Source organism: Cervus elaphus, chromosome 15 (assembly GCF_910594005.1).
Source record: "Cervus elaphus chromosome 15, mCerEla1.1, whole genome shotgun sequence".
NCBI classification, from domain to species: Eukaryota; Metazoa; Chordata; class Mammalia; order Artiodactyla; family Cervidae; genus Cervus; species Cervus elaphus.
Window position 1 is genome coordinate 92,781,823 of NC_057829.1, and position 22,114 is coordinate 92,803,936.

Genomic DNA, 22,114 nt, shown 5'->3' on the forward strand with positions numbered 1-22,114 from the left:
GTCACCGGACTCCACCCTAGTGGGCGCTGGACCATCTCCTGCCCCCCTGCAGGCCACCTCCCTGCCCATCTGGCCAGGCCAGCCAGCCTGGGTCATTCTCCTGGCACCCCGGGCAGGCCTGGCAGTGGCTGTGTGCCCACAACCAAGGAGCGACAGCTTTAGGCCAAAGTCCGGAGACCTAGGGAGAGGCTCCTGGCCAGGCTCGGCTTCCCTCGGGCAGAGCCCCTCGGAAGCTCCTCCCAGCCCCAAGGGGCCTTCAGCGCCGGGCAGTCCGGGAGCGGGCCTGGAGGAGGGGACGCGGGTGAGGGGGAGGTGGTGGCCTGGGGACCCCGGGGTTGATCAGCCCGCTCTGAAGGTCGCTGCATTTTAGCCAGGGTGTCAGCAAACTCCCCGGGACTTCCAGGAACCAGGAAGCAGGCGGGGAGCCCGCAGGGAGCTGGCAGGCGGGGCGGGCCTGCCGGCGGGGTCCTGAGCAGCCACCTTTTAAAATGCAAATCGATTTGCCAGTCAGCTGACTCTCCTTTCACTATCCTACCTTGTGGAGACAGGGTTTTTAAAAATGGCTTCCATGCTCACTTAAAAATACCTGGCACGCGGACAGGTTGGGTCCCAAGCCGAGAGGAAGCGGGGCGGGTCACCCTTCTCCTAAGTCCTGTCCCCTCTCAGCTCCGCGACGCTGCCCCCTCGAAACTGGGAGCTCTGGCGTGGTCCTTAGGCTCCCACCCCCCCGCCGGTGCCCCCTGCCCCCAACACACACCACTGCCCCATCGCTGCCCCCAAAGCCCAGCTCATCCTCGGGTGTACCTGCCTCTCCACCCCAAATGGCTGCTCCTGCTGACACCTAGGACTTATCCCAGAAGCCCCCTTCCTCGCCCAACCCCAGGCCCCTTTCAGAGGTTCCCCCCCCCCAGTGCACCCCCACACCCAGCGCTGTAGCCCTGCAACAGACTCTGGGGCCCCTTCTGCATCAGGGGGAGGCCTGCTGGCGGCTCTATCTCTGGACACCGCCGTCTGCACACACTCCTCCATGCACACCCTGGCATGCTCCCATGGGGGTGCCCCCGCCAGCTCGGAGCTGACTCACACCCGAGCTGCCCCGTTCCTGGTGCCCAGGAAGGGCAACGCCCAGAAGGCGTCTCCAGCACTCTGGCGCCTGTGCTGAGCCGGCGGGCAGCCTCTGGTCAGGCCCCCTTCCCAGGGCCAGCAGGGGTCCCTGTTGCCTGGCCTTTCTGCTCCAAAGCAGCCATTCCCAGCTCTGGAGAGAGCAGGCTCCAGAAGCCAGGGGTGTGGAGAGCAGTCACGAGAAGGGGGCAACCGACCTGCAGAGGGGGCAACGGGGAGCACTGCCCGAGGCCTCCTGGGCGAGGAAGCGGCAGGCGGGCATCTCCGGGAACCCAAGCCTCAGACCTCCCCAAGGGTGCTTGGGGCCGGACTCTAGCTCCCAGGTCTCAATCCCCAGCCCGTACAACGCAGGGCGGACTGGCGCTGCGAGGTCGAACTCCTTCCAGCCGGCTCCCCCGCGCAGCGAGGCCGCCCGAGGGCGAAGCCGAGCGGCGCCGCGGTGGCCCCACTGTCCGCGGCGGCGCCGGGGGTGGCGGCCCAGGCGCAGGTCCGAGCCTGGCTGGCCCTGGCCGCCTCGGAGGGGCGGGGCCGGCCAGAGGCGGCGTCCGGGTCGTCAGGACAACCGGCCGCCCGCCCGTCTCGGGTGTCCAGTCGAGCGCCGCGATCCCGGCTTAGGGGACCGGGCAGGGCCGCGCTAGGGGCAAGGTCACTGCAACAGACCGGGTCCTGGGGGCGGCCCGGGGGCCCGAGCCGCGTGCGGGACGCTCAAGTGCTCGGCAAAGTCAAGAACCGGCACCAGGCTGAAGGCTCGCCGGATCCCGGCCGGGCGGGGGTCCCGCGTCCGCTCCGCGCCTCCCCCTACCCACGGCCGGGCTGGCGTGCCAGCGAGCCCCGCTCTCGCTCGGGAAGGCTGTCCTTCCCATTGTGACCAGGCCGCGTGGCGCCCTGGCCGCACCGAGGGTCGCACAGAACCCGCTCCCCGCCGCCTTGCGACTTAGACTTGAGGGCAAATCACCCCCCCTCAGCCCGCGGCAGGCAACCCGGGGCCGAGCGCGCTCTCTCCCGTCACCCGGAGAGGCGCCGAGCACACGGGGTCGTCAAGTGCTCCCCTGGCGGCTGCGGCGGCCGCCGTGTCCCCTCGGTGCCCCGCGCCTCCTCGCGCCGGCCCACCGGGCTTCCTGCTCGCGCCGCCGGGACTTCCTCCCCGCAGTGCCGGGTGGCTACCCGAGCGCCAGACCCGAAGGCGGGGAACCCGGGGACTCGAGAAGCGAGGGCCGGGGAGAGGAGAGGGGGGAGACACCGTGGGGCAGAGAGGGGCAGGCGCCCCTGGTCGATCCCAGCCGGCGGGGAGGGGTCCCTGGGGCCGGGGCCCGGGCGTTCTCCCGGCGCCGGCTCTCAGATCCTCCCGGCGGGCGCTCGCGGCCGGCGTCGCCGGGGGTGGAGCGCGGCCCTGCCCCATCCCGGCCCATCCTGCCCCCTCGGTGGGGCTCCGCAGTGCGTCTCCGCGCCGGGTGTGGAGGCCGCACGGCCCGGCGCGCGTCTGAGGGCGCCGGTGCCCCGCGCGCCCCTCCCCGCGCCCCCGGCCCGCTCGCGGAGGCCGCCCCGAGCGGAGCTTTGTGACGTCAGGCGGCCGGCGGGCGGCGTCACGCGCGGGGCTGACCCGGCGCGGGGCGGGGGCCGGGCCGGGACGCGGAGCATGGAGCCGCGGGCCGGCTGCCGGCTGCCCGTGCGGGTGGAGCAGGTCGTCAACGGCGCGCTGCTGGTCACCGCGAGCTGCGGCGAGCGCAGCTTCGCCGGGATCTTGCTGGACTGCACAAAAAAGTGAGCGGGGGCGGGGGCGCGAGCCCGGGACGCCCCCGGATTCCCCTCGGGACACTTCCCCCCTCCCCCGCGCTCTGGCCCAAGGCCGGGACCCGCTCCGGGGCGGGGCGGCGTGGCGCCCGCGCCCGCTTTCGGTTTCCCCAGCCCCAGTTTCGGGGTGCGCGAGCGCGGCCGCCGCTCGGGGGGCAAAAGTGGTTCTCAAAGTCGTCGCGACTTTTCGGGCGGGGGATCGCGCGGCCGGGCGGGGGGCGGCGGGGGCGGCCGGCTGGAGCCCGGGCGCGGCGCGTGGATCCCGAGCCCCCGCACCCGCCGCCGCGATGCCGGGCTCGTAACTCCGCACGTCTGCCATAATTAACGCACTTTTCTTTGTTCAGACGCACTGTTGAATTCGGCTCTGTTCAGAATTGTCATCCGTTGCGGGGGGGCGGGGGGGCTCCCGTGCGCTGCCGCACTTGCCTGGGGGCTACTCACAAGAGGGGTTTCCGCGGGCCCTGAAATGCCCTCTTCCGGCTCCCGGGCGCAGTCGGGGCTGAGGCGAGGACAGAGGGCAAGCAGTCGTGTCCGGCAGTGGGATGTGAGAACACTGTTTGGGGTGAGGAGCCCCCAGGCGGAGCAGGGATGCAAAGAGAGGAGTTGCAGAACTGCGAGGGGGCGCCCCGAGGGAGCCGGGCGTCCCTGGTGGAGGGGTCCCCGGGCAGGCCTGGGGCAAGTCCCTGCCGAGAGGCACCTGTGCGCCGGCGGCAGGGAGCTCTGCAGCGGGAAAGTCTCCTGGATACAGCGTCACATGGTCGCGAGCTGTCGCGCAGATAAATGATTAGGCATTAATCAGGCACTAATGTCTCGAGGCTCTGGCTGGGCCTTATCCTAAACCGCCTCCCCTCTGCAGAGGCCCAGCTTCGCCCCCCGGTGCAGGCCGGGTTTGTGCCCGCGGCGTGGATGTGGCGGGAGGACTGTCACCTTTCAGCAGTCACCCTGCTGGCATTACCTCCTCATTAGATGTGCCAGAGCCATTTATGCGCAAGTCATGTGGTTTAACATATGGCCTCCCCGGTGACTTACCGCCCTGCTCGGAGCCAGCTACTGCAGAGAGGGCTTGGTGGGACCCGGGGACCCCGCAGGCTGCAGGCCCGCGCCCTGGGGTGGCCGAGGTCCCCTGCTGCCGGTGGCCGGCGCTTCCCCGTCAGGCAGGGCCGCGCTCAGCCTTCCTGCACAGCCCTGCCTGGCCTTTCCTCTTTGCAGCGGGCACTTGCAGGAGCGGCCCCCCAACCCCATTTTCTGGGCTCCCCGACTCAGGACAAAGGAGGCTGCAGGGTAGACTCGTGGCTGGGGGTGTCTGTGGAGGCTGCAGGCTCGCTGCCCTTGCTCTCTGCCTCCAGCCAGGGCTCCGGGCCCTGCGGCCTGTGGATGCCCGGCTTTGGAGATCTGCACTGCCCCCCCACCCGCTCCCCACCCCCTCGTGGAGGAAGCAGGCTCTGCTGGGATCCCAGCACGGGAACTGGCAGCTGTAGGGCGTGTGGGCGTCCGCCCTGCCACGGCCACATGAGGCTGTAACCGAGCCACCCACGGAGCCAGGGGCTGGGCCTCGGTGGGCACAGCTCAGCTGGGCAGCACCCCTTTCTGGCTTGAGTGGGCCCCCCCAGTCCCTGCAGAGAGTCTGAGGCTTAGTCTGGCCTCTCCCAGCCCCCGGTTGTCTGAAGCCTGCGCCTGCCGACCCCGCCTCGCCTCTGCGGTCACCTTCAGTTTCATCCTGACCCTGGTTTTCTCCCATGATGTTATGAGTTGCAGTACTCGAGTTTACAGCCAGCTTGTCAGGCAGGGTCCAGAGGCCTGGGCTGGGTGTCCCTGGCAGAGGGGGCCTGGCCTCAGGCCTCGGGGTCCCCAGCACCCACCTGCCTTCCCTGGAGCCCTCCCCCTCCCCCCCACACCATGGGGGCAGGGCCAGCCGGTCGGGCCCCTTCCCGGGCGGGCGTGGGCACTGACGGGCAGAGAGAGCAGCTGGGGGCTCCGATTGCAGGCACCGCCCCCCTCCCGGGCCTGCGGGTCCCCGAGCGGCGGGCTGGTGCGGGGTTGGGCCGGGGCATCAGGCCACTGCGCCCGCGGTGCCCCCGTGGGACACAGGCCAGTCACCGCCGTGCGTTAGCCTTGCTGGAACATGTGGGCAGAGCTGGGGGCGTCCTCTGGGACAGGCAGTTCTCACAGGGGGCCCAGCTACCAGTATTAACTTGACGGCACTCGGGAGACAGTGCCCCTCGCTGCGGGCCCTGAGCTGAACATGCGTGTGTCCTCGGAGGCCAGGCCGAGGTCCCGGCAGGTGGGAGGCGCTCGGTGCCCAATGCCCCCCCCCATCCAGCCTGGAACCTGCTGCCCAGCTGCCGTGTGGGCTGAAGCCAGGTCCTCGGGGACTCTTGCGTCCACACCCAGTCAGTGTGCGCGAGGAGACGGCCTGAGTCTCGCTCTCACTCCCCCGCGTCTCTGCTGGGCAGCGGCTGTCCTGACACCGGTGATGCAAACGGCCTCGCCTGCCACGCCGCCGTGGCTCCTGTCTCCAGGCCAGGTTCCAGGCGGATGTGGGCACTGTTTCGTAGGCGACTTGGGGGTGTGCCTCTGCTCAGGGACCTCAGGTGGGGCGGCCAAAGACAGCAAAGGCTCTGAGTGGTGAAAAGAGGGGGGTCCCCAGACGAGGCGTGAGGGCTAGCTGCCTGTCAGGCCTGGCCTTGACCTCTGAGCTGGGGTTTCTTGAACTTCCCAGTGTGAATCCCCCGGCCATCACCACGCAGACTCCTGGGCCCCTCTGCTGGGAAGGTTGGGTGCAGGCCTTTGTGACCTGCCCAGAGGGGTGGGGTGGAGAAGGAAATGGCAGCCCACTCCAGTACTCCTGCCTGGAGAATTCCATGGACAGAGGAGCCTGGTGGGCTCCAGTCCACGGGGTCGCAAAGAGCTGGACACAACTGAGCGACTATCAGCCACTCAGGGGGGTGGCGCCCGAGGCTTCTGGAGACTCAGCCTCTGGAGACCAGCCAAGAGTCCCCGCCTAGCTGGTCCCTGGGCCTGGGAGCGCCCCTGCTCCATCCTGGGCCCACCCGCCCAGGCCCCACTGGCTCTTCCCCCGCCCTCGGGGAGCTGGAGGGTGGGGGAGCCCAGTGCATCACAGGGTGGCATGACCTGCAGCCAGCGGGCAGATGCTTCACCAGGGGACCAGGCTGGCATGGCTGATCTCTAGAGCTGCTCCAAGGTGGGAGGGGGGCTGGGTGGGCCTGGCCTCGGGCTTCTGGGGACCTCGGAGAGGTGAGCGGGACACAGCTGAGTTGCACTGGGATGATGCTGATGGTTCTAAAACCCTGGATGCAAGACCCTGGGAGCAGCTGGGGCAGATATCCTATGTTGCTGTCCTCCGGGAGGGGCAGGGTCCCCTGTGTGGCCCTGGAGGGGGGCAGGGTCCCCTGTGTGGCCCTGGGGAGGGGGCAGGGCCCCCTGTGTGGCTCTGGGGGGGGGCAGGGTCCCCTGTGTGGCTCTGGGGGAGGGGGCAGGGTCCCCTGTGTGGCTCTGGGGGGGCAGGGTCCCCTGTGTGGCCCTGGGGGGGGACAGGGTCCCCTGTGTGACTCTGGGGGGGGGACAGGGCCCCCTGTGTGGCCCTGGGGGGGGCAGGGTCCCCTGTGTGGCCCTGGGGAGGGGGCAGGGTCCCCTGTGTGGCCCTGGGGGGGGCAGGGTCCCCTGTGTGGCCCTGGGGAGGGAGCAGGGCCCCCTGTGTGGCTCTGGGGGAATCAGGGTCCCATGTGTGGCCCTGGGGAGGGGGCAGGGTCCCCTGTGTGGCCCTGGGGGAGGGAGCAGGGTCCCCTGTGTGACTCCAGGGGGGCAGGGCCCCCTGTGTGGCCCTGGGGAGGGCCCCTCTGTAGTCCAGGCCGCACTTCCTGTCTCCCCGCTCCCTGAGCAGAGGTGGCCCTCAGGGCAGCCTGGCGCCCGTCCGCCCGCCTCTCCCGCAGTGCCCGCCCCTCCCCTGCCCTGGGCTCCAGCCTTGCGGCCGGCCGTCTGTCTGGCAGGACTGTGGGAGAGAGAAGCTGCCATGTGTTTTCTGAACCAGCGCTGTAACACTCAGCCAGCCGCAGGGTGGGCCCCGCCTGGAGGCATGGGGCTGCGGGCTCTGCCCGTACGGGCGTCCACTGCAGAAGGCTTCCCTGGACGCCTGGCCCGGGGGTGGTCCCAGGAGCCTGGTCTTCTCATCTCTGCGCAGGGCACCAGGGTGGTCTCTCCCCCGGGGGGACGAGGCAGGAAGGTCCGGGGAGCCGGGCTGGGCTCAGAGGCTGCTGCTGGGCCCCAGGCCTGCGGGGGGAGGCCGTGGTGGGCGTGCGGGGGGTCTCACGCTCCGGCAGGCTGCCTGGCCAGCTCCTCCTGGCCGTGGGCCCACCAGGGTGGCTCTGGGGGTGCCCCACACAAACCCCAGGATGAGGGTGAGTGCAGGCCTGGCCCCTGCTGTGGCACCGAGGATGGCAGGCCAGGCCCCCGTGTCCCTGCGGGCGGCCGTGCCCTCACCTGGACAGAGCAGTGGGAGACCCTGGGCGCTCTGTCTCCTGTCCCCTCGGGGGCAGAGCTATTCTGCTTTGGGGTCTGACCCCCAATAAGCCTCACAGCCGAAGCCGCCTATGCGAACTTCCCCCTTTCTCGCCCTGGCTCTGTCTCCCCCTCCTCTCCTCGGAGTGCAGTCGTCTGTCCCTCCCACAGCTCCCCGAGGACACGGGGCTGCAGTTTGCTCCAGGCCCCCTTGGGCTTCCTGGTCAAAGCGGGGCTCCACCCGTGAGTCTCCCCAGCTCCCAGGCCCTGATCCCGGCCCCTTCTCTCCACCTTGGGGGCTGCACCTGGAAGCCCCAGTGGGCTCAGATCTCAGCACAGCAGAGGGCGGACAGTGGGGTCTGGCAGACCGTGTCTCTGGCCCCAGGGACCCCCACCTTCTGCCACCAGGCCCTGCAGTGTCGCCGCGGGGCTCTGCCAGGCCAGCCGCACCTCCGTCCCTGAGCGCAGGCCCACATGGGTGGAGCCCGGCCTCGCCGGGGACCCAGCCCCACGGTCACGCTCAAACCTCAGTGGCGCCACAGCTTGTGTCCGGGGTCCAGGAGGCGCCCCGTGGGGGCAGGCTGCTGAGGTCCTTCCCTGAGAGAGCGGCCTGTGCTGGAGCCGTCTCTGTGCCCCGGGGCAGCCGAGCTGGGGGTCAAGCACAGACCTTGCCCACCCCCCAGCCTGTCCCAGCCGAAAGCTGGGATGGTGACCAGGGCGCCTAATGGGGCTGTAGACAGGGCCCTGCCCGCGGCCCATGGCTGGGCAGCCAGGGTCCCGCTGGCCCTGTTTACCCACCGGCAGGCGTGGGTGTGGCCGGGGCCGGGCAGCTGCTCCGGGAAGGAAGTGCCCCAGTCACGGGGCCTGCCGTGCCGGCCACGGCCATGGTCCCAGGCCGCCTGCCGTCTGGAGGGAGGCACCGCCTTCAGGCCGTGAGCATGGGGGGACCTGCACCCCAGGGCGGGGCTCATGGCCTCCATGGCCTCCTGGTTTGATCTGCTGGGGCTGGGGGGAAGAGGGGACGGGGTTGACTGCCAGATCACCACGGCTGCCCACCACCCTGAGCAGAATCCACCGCAGAGGGGCCAGGTCCCCACTGCTGGCCCCAGGCTGGCCCTGCTGCCCCCGTCTCCCCACCTTTCTCTCTCTGCACCCCTCACCCCCTCCTGCCTCAGTCACACTCGCAGCTCACAGGCCACTCGTGAGCCGGCTGAATGAACTGCATCCTTACGGCCAAGCAGAGGACAGGAGTCCATGGCCCTGGTTCGTTGGACCCTCTGGGCATTGAAGTGTGAACCTTCCACCCCCCTCAGCAGCTCCGCCCATGAAGACTAGATTCAGGGGAGATGGCCTTACATAGGGTTCCCTTAATGGCTTTAAACTGGGACTCTGTGGTGGCTCAGATGGTAAAGAGTCTGTCCGGACTGCAGGAGACCTGAGTTCAATCCCCAGGTCGGGAAGATCCCCTGGAGAAAGAAATGGCAACCCACTCCAGTGTTCTTGCCTGGAGAATCCCATGGACGGAAAAGCCTGGCAGGCTACAGCCCTTAGGGTCACAAAGAGTCAGACATGCCTGAGCGACTTCACTTTCAGGCTTGATCAAGTTTGATGTGATTCCTGGGTGGCGCAAGCAGTAAAGAACCCACCTGCCAATGCAGGAGACGTAAGAGACTGAGGTTCAGTCCCTGAGTGGGGAAGATCCCCTGGCATCAGGAATGGCAGCCCGCTCTGGTAGTCTAGCCTGGAGACTGCCATGGACAGAGAAGCCTGCTGGGTTACCGTCCTCAGGGTTGCAAAGAGTTGAACGTAACGGAAGCAGCTTAGCGTAGCGCACAGCACTGGGCATTTACTGGTGACCTTGAATTCAACTTGGACGGCGTTCATGGCACGGGAGGGACGTGCCCTCCCGTGACGGACCGTCAGGGCGGCCGTGGGCCCTTGGCCGCTGCGCTCAGCCCTGTTGCATGCAGCCCTCGTGCCTGCCTCTGTGGTCCAAGCTTCTCGAGTAGCCTGCACCGGCTCCCGGCCTCCTTGTGTCCCTGGGCACCCACCCCCTGGAGGGGCAGGGAGGAGCCTTCCGGCCACAGGTGCCTGGGGCCACCTGGTTGCAGACAGAGCTGCCGTGGCCAGTCGGTCGATCTTAGCAGCCTTGGTTCTTCTGGGGAACAGTAGAAGCAGAAGTCACTTGGAAACAGTGAAGCAGCAAAGCTCACTTATCTTTTCTGCTGTGATTGAATTACACAAGGGAGGGAGAGACGGAGGTGCAGTATTCTAAACTCTTGTCTAAAAGTCTGTTCTGTGCTAGAAAATGAAAACAGCTCTTAGCTTAAGCAGTCTTACAGACTGATCGCGTGTGTTTGAAGCTGTGTGTCACTGCCGGGGGAGGTGTAGCCTGTTTGGGCTTGGCTCTTGTTTGGAGCGGTGTTTTCCTGCTGCTTCAGGAGCGGCTCACTCATGAGATGTGACTTCAGACGTCCCCAGCATGCAGGCCGGCTGGCCAGCGCTCTGGAAGGGTGATGCCCTGAAGCCATTCGAAGCAAGCGCGGGCCGTTCTGGGGAGCCCTGGGGTGCTGGCCATGTGCTTGGCCTCAGTTGTGGGTCCCTGCGGGAGGGGGGCCTCCTGCCTTCTCTGGACCTGCAGGACAGAGGGGTGGTCCTTCCAGGTCATGGTGGGCACGGGGGGCCTTGGGGGGGGTACCCTCACCTGCAAGCAGCATTCAGCGGGGAGCAGGCTGACTCTCAGGCCTGGGGCTTGCTGGGCCTGGCCATGAGTGGCCCCCACCCCCAGACACACTCTGCACCGGGGACCCCGGTCCTGTGGGCTATCCTGGGGCTGAAGGTCCCCCTGGGGGCACAGTCGGGGTCTTCCTTCTGGGAGTGTTGCCCTCAGGGATGAGGGGGTGAGCAGATAAGGCCTGTGGGCAGGGGCCGCTGACCACATGATGGCCGGTTCCCGGAAGGCTGGGCCAGGCCTGTCCAGGAACGGAGGCTCCCTTCGCTGGCTTCCCGGGCCTCCAGGCCTGCAGATGTGAGTTCCCCTCGTTCCAGGAATGGAGGCGTGGATGCTCAGTGCCTGATTTCAGAGCAGGCGGCCTGCACCTGGGCTGCCCCGCGGGTGCTGGGGGGTGTGCCTCTGTTAAAGCCGGGAGATCCTGCTGCCCCCCTCCCCCGCCCCCCGTGTGGGGGCTGGGCGCGGCGGCGTCCTCCCTGTGCTGACCGCCTCTTTCTGTCTCCCCACGACCAGGTCCGGCCTCTTCGGCCTGCCCCCGTTGGCTCCGCTGACCCAGGCCCAGGACGCCCCTGTCAACGGCTGCCACGGCCCGCCCCCCGCGGAGGGAGACGCGGAGGCCATGCCCCTGGGGACGGGCCCGCCGGCGCCTGCCCACGGGGACCGGCCCCCCGAGACCAGCAGCCCCGATCCGCCCCCGCCCCTGGTGCCGCCGCTGCCGGCCGGAAGCCTGCCCCCGTTCCCGCCCTACTTCGAAGGCGCCCCCTTCCCGCCCCCGCTCTGGCTGAGGAACACGTATCGGCAGTGGGTGCCGCAGCCGCCCCCCCGGGGCCTCAAGAGGACCCGCCGGCGCCTGTCCCGCAACCGCGACCCCGGCCGCCTGGCCCTGAGCCCCATCCGCCTGCGGCCGCGACAAGTGCTCTGCGAGAAGTGCAAGAGCACCCAGAGCCCCCCAGAGGCCAGCCCCGGGCCCCCCGCCACGTCCCGGCCGCGCAGGGAGCCCCGCAAGCCCGAGGACCCCGTCGGAGGCGGCGACGCGGCCTCCGCCGCCAAGCGGAGCCGGCGCGAGCGGCGGGAGGAGGCGCGGGCCGGGGTGCCACGGAGCCCGGCCATCAAGATCTCCTACAGCACGCCCCAGGGCACCGGGGAGGTGGTGGAGATCCCCCCGCGCGTGCACGGCTCCCTGGAGCCCTTCTGTCCGCCCCCGGCCTCGCCCGGAGGTCCGGACCCCGAGCCTCCCAGGGACCGGCCGGCCGCAGGCGCCCCCGCCTCCATCCCCAAGCTGAAGCTGACCCGGCCCCTGCCCCCCGGGGCCGCCCCGCCGCCCCCCAAGATCCGCCTGAAGCCGCGCCGCCTGGGGGCCGGCGAGCAGGAGCCCGTCTACAGGGCCGAGCTGGTGCAGGAACTCAAGGGCCGAGGGCCCCCAGCCGACGGTGCGGCCCATCGCGGCGGGCTGGCGGACTCGTCCTCCGCCAGCTCTGGCGAAGACGATGACTGCAAGGGGTGTCCCCGAGGGGCGCACGGGCCCGACGATGACGCCGGGCTGGCTTTCCTCGCCACCTGCCCTGGTAGAAGCGGCTGTGCCGGCGAGCTGGCGTGGAGCAGCGACAGCCTGGATGAGTCCAAGTCGTCCGGCTCGGACGTGACATCGCCGGACGCCTGCGACCTCTCCCCCGGCGATGGCGTGTCTGTGTCCTCTTCCTCCAAGGGTGCGAGGCCCACGGTCCCGCCCCTGACGGTCAGGCTGCACACGCAGAGCGTCTCCAAGTGCGTTACCGAGGACGGGAGGACCGTGGCCGTAGGGGACATCGTGTGGGGTAAGGTTCACGGCTTCCCTTGGTGGCCGGCACGTGTCCTGGACATTAGTCTTAGCCAGAAGGAGGACGGGGAGCCCTCCTGGCAAGAAGCGAAAGTCTCGTGGTTTGGTTCTCCAACTACGTCATTTTTGTCTATCTCAAAACTCTCCCCTTTCTCTGAATTTTTCAAACTGAGATTTAACCGTAAGAAGAAGGGGATGTATCGGAAAGCTATCACAGAGGCTGCCAATGCCGCCCAGCACGTGGCCCCAGAAATAAGGGAGCTCTTAACCCAGTTCGAAACGTAACCCGTGTTCCCAGCCAGGTGAGTGTGCGCGTGGAGGGCTGCCTCTCTCCTGCCGCCCTGAGCCTGCATCGGTGGCTGGGCTGTGCCTCCAGCCTGGGCTTCGGGGAGCCAGGGGGTGAGGGATGCCATTGGCCAGCTGGCTTGCCGCTCCAAAACGGGTGGTCTGGAAGATCGTCCTGCTCGTTGGCGACGTCCCCCCAATGTCTTGGATCACAGAAGAGGTGCTTTAAGAGCGGGTGAGTCGTCAGCCACCTGGGCAGAGGACAGACCTAGTTTATGTTTTGTGGCCGTTTTTCAAAGGCCGTGAAAGATCTGCTTGCTCTTCCATTTGCCTTTTGGAGAAAGGGGAGTGGTCTGGGGCAGCAGCTGTGGCTGACGGATGGCTGGAGTGGGCGCAGGAGGGGCTTGCTGTGTCTCATTCCTTCCCAGATGGCCGGGGTGGTCTCCCTCCTGCCCTTCCCCCGCTGCAGGCTGGCAGGTGCATCCAAGGGTCCGACTTCGCAGGAAGGAGGAAGGTTGCTCAGCTGCCTTCCCTCAGAGGTGGTGCCTGTGGCCCAGCGCCCTTCTCCTGGTGCCAGGGGGGCTCCCCTTCATCAGCCGGCGTGTGGTGCCTGGGGCTTGCGGCTCCAGGCTCCTGGAGGGTGTCTGGGATCTGACCCAGCCAGTGCCATGACCTCTGTCTCCACCCCCGGGAGGACTCTGTGGGACCCCCGGCCGTGGCCCCGCCTGGAGGCCCCGTGGTGTCCCCACGGGTGCAGCTGCGTGTCACCAGGCCGGGTGGGCCACTGTGTGGCCTGTCTGGTCCCCTCGTGGGCTGTCGGGAAACAGCGAGGGGCAGAGCCACGTGCTGTGAGCGCTCCTGGGGCCTGAGACGCAGGGAGGTCGGGGTGCCAGCATCTGATGCTGCCCAGCCCTGGCCCTGGTCAGCCTGTCCGAGGGCCGGCCCCTTCCTCTGCTGGCTCCAGGCAGGCTGTGGCCGCCCGAGGCTCCAGGCCGCCTGGGTGGACCACAGTGGACAAGTCAGGGTCCCCAGTGGGGGGCAGCCCATGGCCCCTTCCTTGCCCCAGGGCCTCGGGCCGGTGCCCCTGACGCAGTTGGGGTCTGTCCATCGTCTGTCCATCGAGGGCCTCTGCCCTCGTCTCCGGACCTTCGGGTGACCTCGTCCAGCCTGGCTCTCCTGCTCATCCACCTGTCTGTGCCAACTTCCCGGGCAACACCAGCCTTCGGGGCTGGGCAGGCCGGCCGGCTGGTGGCCGGGGAGGGGTTTGTGGAACGCTGGTGCTGCCTCCCTGCTGGGCCGGCTGCTGCGGGGTCCCAGCACTGAAGAAGCAGGGACAAGGGGCGCATCTGGGCTGGGGACCCCTCCGCTCTTCCTTGTGCTCCTGAGTGCTCCCAGGACTCCGGGCACAGACTCCTCCCAGGAACCCGGCACGTCCCCCGTGGGCTCTGGCCTCAGTGTGGGGTGTGGGTGTGGTCAAGCCAGCGAGGGTCTCCAGTCAGGGCACCCCACGGGGAGGGGCCCCGAGAAGGCCCAGATACGCTGTCTCCTGTCTCCCCGGCATCTCTCTGTTGTGGCCGCGCCCCGCTGGCCTGGGGCGGTGGGCGGCTCACCCACACACCCTGAGAGAGAGAAGGCAGCCCCGTAGGTTCAGGGCTCGCTCTGTTTATCTGGAGGCAGAGGAGGAATCTCACCAGACAGGTTTGCCTGCTGCGGGGGCCTGGGTTCTGGGGCTCCTGGAGCTTGGTGGGGGGGTTGCTGAATCCTTTCGGCGCCAAAGCAAAGTGGTTTTGCTTGATGGGCTTTTGGGTTTTGTTTCTTGAGGATTAAAGACTGCACTGAGGTTTGTGCCAGCCAGGTGGTTGGTCTGTTGGCGTCAACCAGCCGGGGTCTTGCGCTCGGGTGGGGTCGGTGGTCTTCAGGTGGGCACATTTGCTTTCAAGTGTCAAGTGTCAGGAGGGCAGCCTGTCTGGCCTGCTCTCTGAAAGGGAAACAGGGAGCCGCCTTCGCTGGGGAAGGTGGGCTTCCCGGGCGAGCTGAGGGTGCTGGGGCAGGCCCAGGGGGGTCCCCGCAGAACCTGTGTGAGATGCGGGTGGGGTGCCCCGCGGCGGTGCTGAGGGTAGGGCCAGGGTGTCCAGGAGCAGGGTGCTGGGGGGCGGGCCCGGGGCTGGGAGCTCGGCCAGGGGGCCTGCTGGGAAAGGCAGTCCTGTGGCCCCACGCTGCTCCCCAGCCCGGCCCAGGGCCCTGCCGTCCCTGGGGGCTGATGGAGGCCATCCTGGGACGTGGGGTTTGGACTCAGGGGAGCCCTGCAGAGGGGGGGACACGTGCCCAGACCTCTACCCCTAGACCCCCTGCCCCCTTGCAGGGCTGCTGGAGGCTCCGCCCACGTGAGCATCCTGAGAGCTGCCCAGCTGCTCTGGGGCCGGCAGCCAGGCCACTAGGGAGGCCAGGCCACTAGGGAGGCCGGCAGGTCCTGCCCCCAGCCCCACGTGCCACGGCGGGGAATGGGCACCCAGCAGGAGTGGACGCAGCCCCTGGCCCCTTCCCGCCCCGTCTGAGCCCCAGCTTCCCGACTGCCTCGGGGTGACAGCGGCGCGTGCCCCCAGGTGGAGGTGGGTGAGCGGACCTGTGTGCAGCAGCTGTCTGGCTCTGTACTCGGGCTCCTCCGCGTCCCCCCCGTGGGGCAGGGCTGTGCTCCTGACCGGATGGGCCGGGCAGCTCCTAGTGCCCACTGGTCGGGTGAGAGCCCCGCAGGTGTGACTGACGGGGGTGCCCCGAGGGCAGGGCAGGCCCCCCACCTGACAGGCATGGCGTGAGCCCCTGGCCTCTTTCCCGCAGACCCGGTGGTCACCGCTTCCCTCCCCCCCGCACACCCACTGACCCACCCGGGACCAGATGCTCTGCTGGACGCGGACAGAAGTGTGCAGTCACCGCTGCCCTTGCCTGGCAGGCGGGGGAGGGCTGTGACTCATGTCCCCAGATTCACGAGTGATCACACACAGGAATGTGCTCAAAGGGGCCAAGGGCCCCCCCCCCGGAGTGTCTGGTGAGGAAGCTGATTGGAACCGGGGCACTGGGAAGGCTTCCTGGAGGAGGTGACGTGCAGCCGGGATTAGAACAGGGAGCTCACAGGTGAAGATGAGCATCGGAGGCAGGAGGGAGCCGGGCCTGTCCCCGGGGGCAGGGAGAGACCGCCAGCGTGGGCCCGCAGAGCCACGCGCCTCCCTCTCAGCCCAGCGGGAAACTCACAGGCTCCCCGCCAGCCGGCAGGCCCGAGGCAGCTGCTTCCCGCAGGCCGGAGCTTTCAGGGTCTCTCAGGCCTCCCTGAGCGGCTCCTGATTTACTGAGAGGAGGGCACCCTGTGGCTTCCCGAGGCCGCTGTCCCAGATGACCTGTCTCAGGCCAGCGGGAAACGCAGGAACCTCTAGAGGCTGAGCGCGAGACTCAGGTTCTCTCCCTGGGGCTCCGGGGAGGGTCTTCCAGCCTCCCCCAGCTGCCGGGGGCTCGGGTGCCCCGGGCCCGCGGCCGCACCACCAGCCTGGTCGTCGGGGAGGCCGCGTCTGCCTCTCCCCACGAGGCCCCAGTAGGCGCCCTCCAGCCTCATCCGTGCTCTCAGAGCCCTCCTCTCATCACACCCGTCATGCCTTTCCCACAGCTCCAAGGGGGCGCCCTGTCGCCCACCGCATGCTCTGTCCACTCGGCAGCCCCCGTGGGTGCGGGCGCAGCTCGCGTCCCCGTCCGGCTGGGCTGGGGGTCCGGGGTGAGGACGGCGACCTGCCGTGCAGGGAGGCTGTGCACACGGCCGGGGCCCCCGCAGCACTTTCAGCCTCACGAGGTGACTCTCCTGGGAACTGAAGACAGCGGCCAGGAAGCCAGCCCGGAAACCCTGCAGCCTGGCTCCTGGCGGCCACCACCTCGCCCCGCCGGAGCCGTGACGCGTGCCAGGTCACGCAGGCGGAGGCGGCCAGATCCTGTCCCCAGGCTCCGACTTCCTCCTGGGCTTCTCCCTTCCAGAGCTGTATCCGCGGGCCTGGCGTCCCAGGCAGGCTTGCAGTTCAGCCCAGTCGCTCAATCGTGTCCGACTCTCTGCGACCCCGTGGACTGCAGCACGCCAGGCCTCCCTGTCCATCACCAACTCCCAGAGAGGCGTTGCTGTCTCCCAACTCTGAATAAAAACGTGCCTCCGCTTCTCAGCTGACTTCCGCCTGGCTTTCGGCGAGCTCAGGTTGTCTGCGAAGGTGGTAATTATTTTGTTCCAGAGGAAACTCGGGCCTGTGATTCAAGGCCCGGGCCCTGCCCCTCCTCACGGCCTCCCCAGGTGGGCGCCGGGCAGCACAGAACACGGGCCCGGGAGTGCAGACGCTCCTCTGAGGTCCCGGGGTCCCTGCCGGCCGCGGGAGGGCCTCCGGGCCGTGGCCCCCCCGGGGCCTGTGCCTTCAGGAACAACAGCGCCCCTCCTGCGGGCGCCTTAGCCTCAGCTGGCCAGGGTCCCCACGGACAGCGCCAAGTGCCTGTCCCTGTTCCCCCAGGGTTCGAGGTCCCTGGGCGCACGGGCAGGGCTGACACCAGCCCTGAGCTCTGCACCGCTGTGCCCAGGACCCGGGTGGCCCTTCGCGCGTGGCGGGGTCTTTGCCTGCTGGGAGGCCCTTCTGTCTACTGGCCCGATCTGCCCCCTAGCCACGAGCAGCACCAGTGGTCACCTGCAGACACGGTCTTCAGATGAGGGCCCAGGCCTTCCGGCTGATCAGGCGTCCGTGGTAAACAGGGCTGACCGCTTTCATCCAGGCTGATGACCCTTGATGCATCGTTGGCTGTGGGCTGCTCAGCCCGAGTCCACCTGAGAAGCACAGCCGTCCCTGGCCGCCCCCCTGGCTCTCTGCCAGGACATGGGATTCCGTCTCCGTGGTGTTTCTGGCCTAGGCCCGGGGTCCCCCATGTCCCGAGGGGCCCTGGGTCCTCTCTGAGGCATGGAGTCCACCCATCCTGCCTGGGTGAGGGATACTGGCCGTGGGTCGTGTTGTTCCCAGGTCGTTAATCGCCCTTTGAAGCTCATGGACCTGGAGCTACTTTCTTTCAGGAGAAAAGAAATGACTTCACACTGACTCTTCTCATTCAGATTTTTTTACTTGTTTACCAGTGTATCTGTATCTCTGCCCCCTGGTGCTGGAATCCTTGGTTCTTAGTGACAGAAGCACAGTCATTTTACATGTGGAAGCTGACGTTTGTCTAGTGTTAATGTGCAGACTGCATCATACATGGAATCACTGGGGACAGGGAGGCCACCAGCTCGGCCGTGGCAATCTGCGGGAGCCTCAGGCCTTTTGTCCCTGGGGTCTGCCCTTCAGGGGACACGTTAGAGTCCTGTTTCCAAGTCATGGGGACAGGGCCCCCTCTGGTGTTGTCATGACCTCAGACACCGTTAGGGTCACTGATTCCATCTTTCTTTCCACCTCTGGAGATTCTGCACATTCTGGTTGGTGTCTCTAATTTGGTGCACGTTTTGGAGGGTCCCTGGTCAGTCTGAGCGTCACCTGGGCTCCTCTGGGCCAACCCCGTCCTGCAGGCCGCCTTCCGCTGTGCTTGCTTGTCCTGAGCTGGTGACGGAAGCAGACACACAGGGGCACCGCCCGCTGGCTCTTGGCTCCAAGGGGTAAGGCAGATGTGCCCGCTGGCCGCCACGGCCTCGTCAAGGAAGGAATCCTGAGCGCCCCAGGCATGGCCGTGACCCCGACGGGCCCCAGACCTCGGGGTTCCCCATCCCGGGATCCTCGTGTGTCATGGCTTCTTCACACCCCAGTCCTGTTCTTTGCGGTCCTGTTGGGGTCGCCCCTTAGAGGAAATCAGCTCCTACAGACTCAGACCCACACGCTGCCTGGCATGCAGGGCCGCCCACGGAGGCCTGGGCGCTCTGCGCGGCCCACCGCTGCCCACCCCGGTGCTGGGTTCACGGCGCTCTGCACGCTGGGCTGCGGCACCCTGTCCTGCAGGCGGGGAGACCGGGCCCCACGGAGGCGCTTCCGTGTGCAGCAGGCAGCCCCAGCCTTCGGGAGGCGTGTCCACCCGCTCGGCACCCGGGGCCACGAGAGGTGTGTCCCGTGGGGAGGGCGGGGCCTGGAGACAGGCTCTGGGCCGGTTGACTTCGACCCCACTGTGTATCAGGGTTGAGAACCCTGAGCTGGAGGCATCCACACCTCGTCCCTATGACAGATCTGGACAGGCAGGGAGGCGCTGGCTGGAGGAAGGGGCTGCCTGGGTCTCTGGATGGGGAAGTGGGCCACGACCTGTCAACCCTCCGCGTGTCTCCACAGGGAAACAAACACAGCCTTCCAGGCTTCGCCCCGGGGAGCTGGGGTCCTGGGAACCGCCCCTTCCCCAGTTACCTGGCCGGCGTTTCATGGGACCTGTGCAGCCTGCTTGTGGCTGAAGGGACCACGGGACCAAGCCAGGGTCTGGCCAGGCAGGCGCTCGGGGGCCTGGCTGAGGCCTTGCTGGTCCCCGCAGGGTAGGGGCTGTGGCCGTGAGCCACGTGGACGGGCGGAGCTGTGGCAGATGCCCTGTGTGTGGACGTGGAAGGCTGTGCGCCCGCCGAGCTGCCCTGGGCCACGCTCCTAGGCGTCATGCGTGAGTCAGGCCACAGTCACCCCCGGGGGCTTCCTCCTGGGGAGCAGGAAGGTGAGCTTTTCCCTGGATGCCTGCCGCGACCGTATGCCCCTCATGCAGTGTCTAAATGGGGTGCGGGACAGCGGGGCTGGGGGCTGCCCAGGCTGTCATGGTGAAGGGACAGGGACCACCCCGCCCAAAGGGAACAGCCCATTATTGAAGAGGGGTGGTGTCAGCCGGCGGGGGTCGGGGGTGAGAGAAGCGAGCTGAGGCCTTCCGAGAGCCACAGGCTGGCTGCCTCAGGCAGGAAGGGTCAGACAGGGAGGCAGGACCCGACCCCCGGTGCCTCCACATTCGAGTGGGGCTGCCCTGGAGCCCTGGCGGGAGGAGAGAAGACAGCCGGATGACCGGCCGCGGTCGGGCAAGCGTCCGCGCATTTTGCTGCAACGCGGGCAGTGGGGTCACTGCTCACAGGCCTGAGCTGAGAGCAGCGATGGCGGCAGGAGGCACTCTCCCGAGTCGTCCCTGCCCCTCGGGGACGCGGGCCACCGCGGGATCATTTGCGTTTCTCTGTGCAGATCCGTCCCCTGGGTTTTACTTTTTAAACAGGGGTGGAGGAGGGCTTTGGTTCCTCATCCATAGTAGGGTGATATGTTCCTGAGTGCATCTCTTTTTGCTGAATTTTTTTTTAACATGCATTTAGCGTTGGCCGCGCTGGGTCTCTGTGGCTGCCCAGGCTTTTCTCCGGGTGTGCTGGGCGGGCCTCTCGTTGCCGGGGCTTCTCTTGTGGGGCACTGTCTCTCGGGCCCGCGGGCTCAGTGGTTGCAGCCCCCCGGCTCCAGAGCACAGGCTCAGGAGGCGTGGGGCGCAGGCTTGGCTCCTCTACGGCGTCTGGGACCTTCCTGGACTCGGGTTTGAACTCGTCTCCTGCACTGGTGGGCAGATTCTTCACCCCCGAGCCACCAGCGAAGCCTCACTGCATTTTCATCTGTAGCAATGTTACGTGGGCTTCCCTGGTGCTCAGTTGGTAAAGAATCTGCCTGCAGTGCAGGAGACCCAGGTTCGATCCCTGGATCCGGAAGGTCCGCTGGAGAAAGGAATGGCAAACCCGCTCCAGTATTCTTGCTTGGAAAATCCCGTGGACAGAGGAGCCTGGCCAGCTATAGTCCATGGAGTCGTGAGAGTCAGACACGACTTAGCGACTAAACCACCAACCAATGTTACATACATTCACGGTTTGAAAGCCCACTAGTAACATGAAGTGTATAATGAAAGGATTTCTCTCTACGTTTCTACACTTATCCTACTTCTTGTTTCATGATTTCCCAACTTAAACATTCTTTATGGACAGTTTTCCTATGGAAAATGAAGATTTTGCAACCTTATAATCCCGTCCCCCTGCCACACATACACACAAGCATAGTTTCTGGTTAAATCAAGATTCGGCGCCGATATTAAAAATTGCAGCCTATCCACACAGGTGATTTTGGCACGTTTAGTTTCTCTTCAGCTCGGTTCTCTGCAGAGTTGCGTTTCCCTCACTGTGGGTGGTTAGTGTGGCATCACTGGGCCCCAGCGCTCCGAGAAGTGGAGACCTCAGCGCCCCGGAGTCGCCGAGCGTTTGTTACCCTTTATGACCACCCTGTGAACAAACCTCTCCAAAACGCGGTGGTGTCAGACACCACTGCTTGGTCACGTCTCATGATTCTGTGTGCCCCAGGACCGGCGTGTCAGCTGCGTGTCCGAGGGGCTCCTCGCCCGAGGCCTGGGCTGGGGTGGCTGGCCCCCCACGCCCCACACACGCCCCCCGGGGCCCCTCCCCGGGGCAGGCTGGGCTTTCCCGCAGTGTGGCAGTCTCAGGGCCCTCAGGGGGCGGCCCCGGCCCAGCCTGCCTCTTGTCCCCTTGCAGGAGTGAGACATGGGCGGGGAGCCGCAGGGCGCAGGGTGTGTGGCCCTCCTGTTCCTGCAGGACGCCGGGCTGCTGGGTACCTGGCCTCGCCCTCCCCCTCCTCCCAGGCTGCGCCCCATCCCGGAGCCTCCCGGGATGGCTGGAGGGCGGGGGCGCTGGTGGACACTCTCCACGGTCTGCTGCACTCGGGGAGGCCCCCTCCCTGCAAGCCCCCTGCCTTCCTTGGAGGGGGGTTTGACCCTGAGACGCTGGCCCAAGGTGTCTGCTGTCCCTGTGGCCAGGTTCACCTGCTCGACAACCGCCTGGTCCTCAGATGGGAGGCGGGGGCACATCAGGAGGCAGGGTGGAAGCCTGGGCTCCCCACCCGCTTGAGAAAGGATTTCCCCGTCCAGGGTCTGTTCCCCCGGCCCCTGGGGGGTCTCCTGAGCCAAGAGGGCGCCTCTGATGGCTGGGGCTCCCGGCGAGGGGCGTGTGTCTCCAGGGGCGCCAGTCACACCCACACTGGGGCTTCTGGGCCATGTGCCCAGCCATCAGCTCCCCAAGAGCTCCAGCCCCGAGTGGCTGGAAGGTTCCAGAGTGGCTGGCCTCACTTCAGCCTCCCTGGGCCTGGCCCAAGGCTGGGGCTGCCAGACCAGCCTGTGGTCTGGGTCCCTGAGCCACGGAGGATCCCAGGCCTTCCCTGGGCAGGCAGGGTGGGCGCAGGGGTTGGGGGCCCTGCCCCAGGAGAGGGGTCGGGGCACCACGGGAGGCAGGACCCCTGGACCGGTGGGAGCTGTGGGTGGGGGTCCCTGCGAGCCACGGAGGCTGAGGGACAGGCCCAGAAGCGCTCGGGGAGGGCACTCTGGCCTGGTGCTGGCCTCTCTCTTGCCCTGGATGCTGACAGGAGTCACTCTGTCCCTCTCCGCTTTCCCCCAGGTCACCAACGCTGAGGGAAGAAGGGCTGTCCTCCGGCAGCTCCCGACTCGCGGGCGTCCTTCGCACCTCGCCCCACCCGAGGACGCAGCGAGCCTTCTGTTTGGCCAAATGCGGAGACCCCGCCCTCGGGGTTGGCCAGGTTCTGGACCTCTGCAGGGTGCGGGCGCGTCTGCCCGTGAGGACTGACCCCGCCCCGCGCACAGCAGCTCCTCTCGGCCGAATGTATTTATTCCCACCACACAAACGTGAGCTTTTCTGGTTCCTCAAAGGCCGGAGCCCAGCAGGGAGAGCGGCTCCCGAGGGCAGAGCGCCTGGGGGGCAGGACCGCCGGCACCTCCCTGCCGGCCCAGGCCGACCCCGCCTCCCGAGAGCCCTGACCCGGGCTCCCATCCCACTGGGCACGAAGTCCCTGCCCGTCCCAGGCTGCCGCTCT

At 67.5% G+C, this 22,114-nt stretch overlaps 1 protein-coding gene across 3 annotated transcripts; it reads left to right on the forward strand.

Moving 5' to 3' along the window:
* The first annotated feature begins 2,477 nt into the window (after window positions 1-2,477).
* PWWP2B (PWWP domain containing 2B) lies at window positions 2,478-21,839 on the forward strand. 3 transcript variants are annotated; one of them, XM_043925564.1, is made up of 3 exons: window positions 2,478-2,883; window positions 10,673-11,973; window positions 21,682-21,839. In XM_043925564.1, the coding sequence occupies exons 1-3, from the start codon at window positions 2,759-2,761 to the stop codon at window positions 21,693-21,695; spliced, it is 1,440 nt and encodes a 479-aa protein (XP_043781499.1). In that variant the 5' UTR covers window positions 2,478-2,758; the 3' UTR covers window positions 21,696-21,839. The 3 variants fall into 3 exon arrangements, with proteins under 3 accessions (XP_043781499.1, XP_043781497.1, XP_043781498.1); XM_043925562.1 differs by lacking the exon at window positions 21,682-21,839 and having other exon boundaries at window positions 10,673-12,277; XM_043925563.1 differs by lacking the exons at window positions 2,478-2,883; window positions 21,682-21,839 and adding an exon at window positions 9,618-10,456 and having other exon boundaries at window positions 10,673-12,277.
* The last annotated feature ends 275 nt before the right edge of the window (window positions 21,840-22,114 follow it).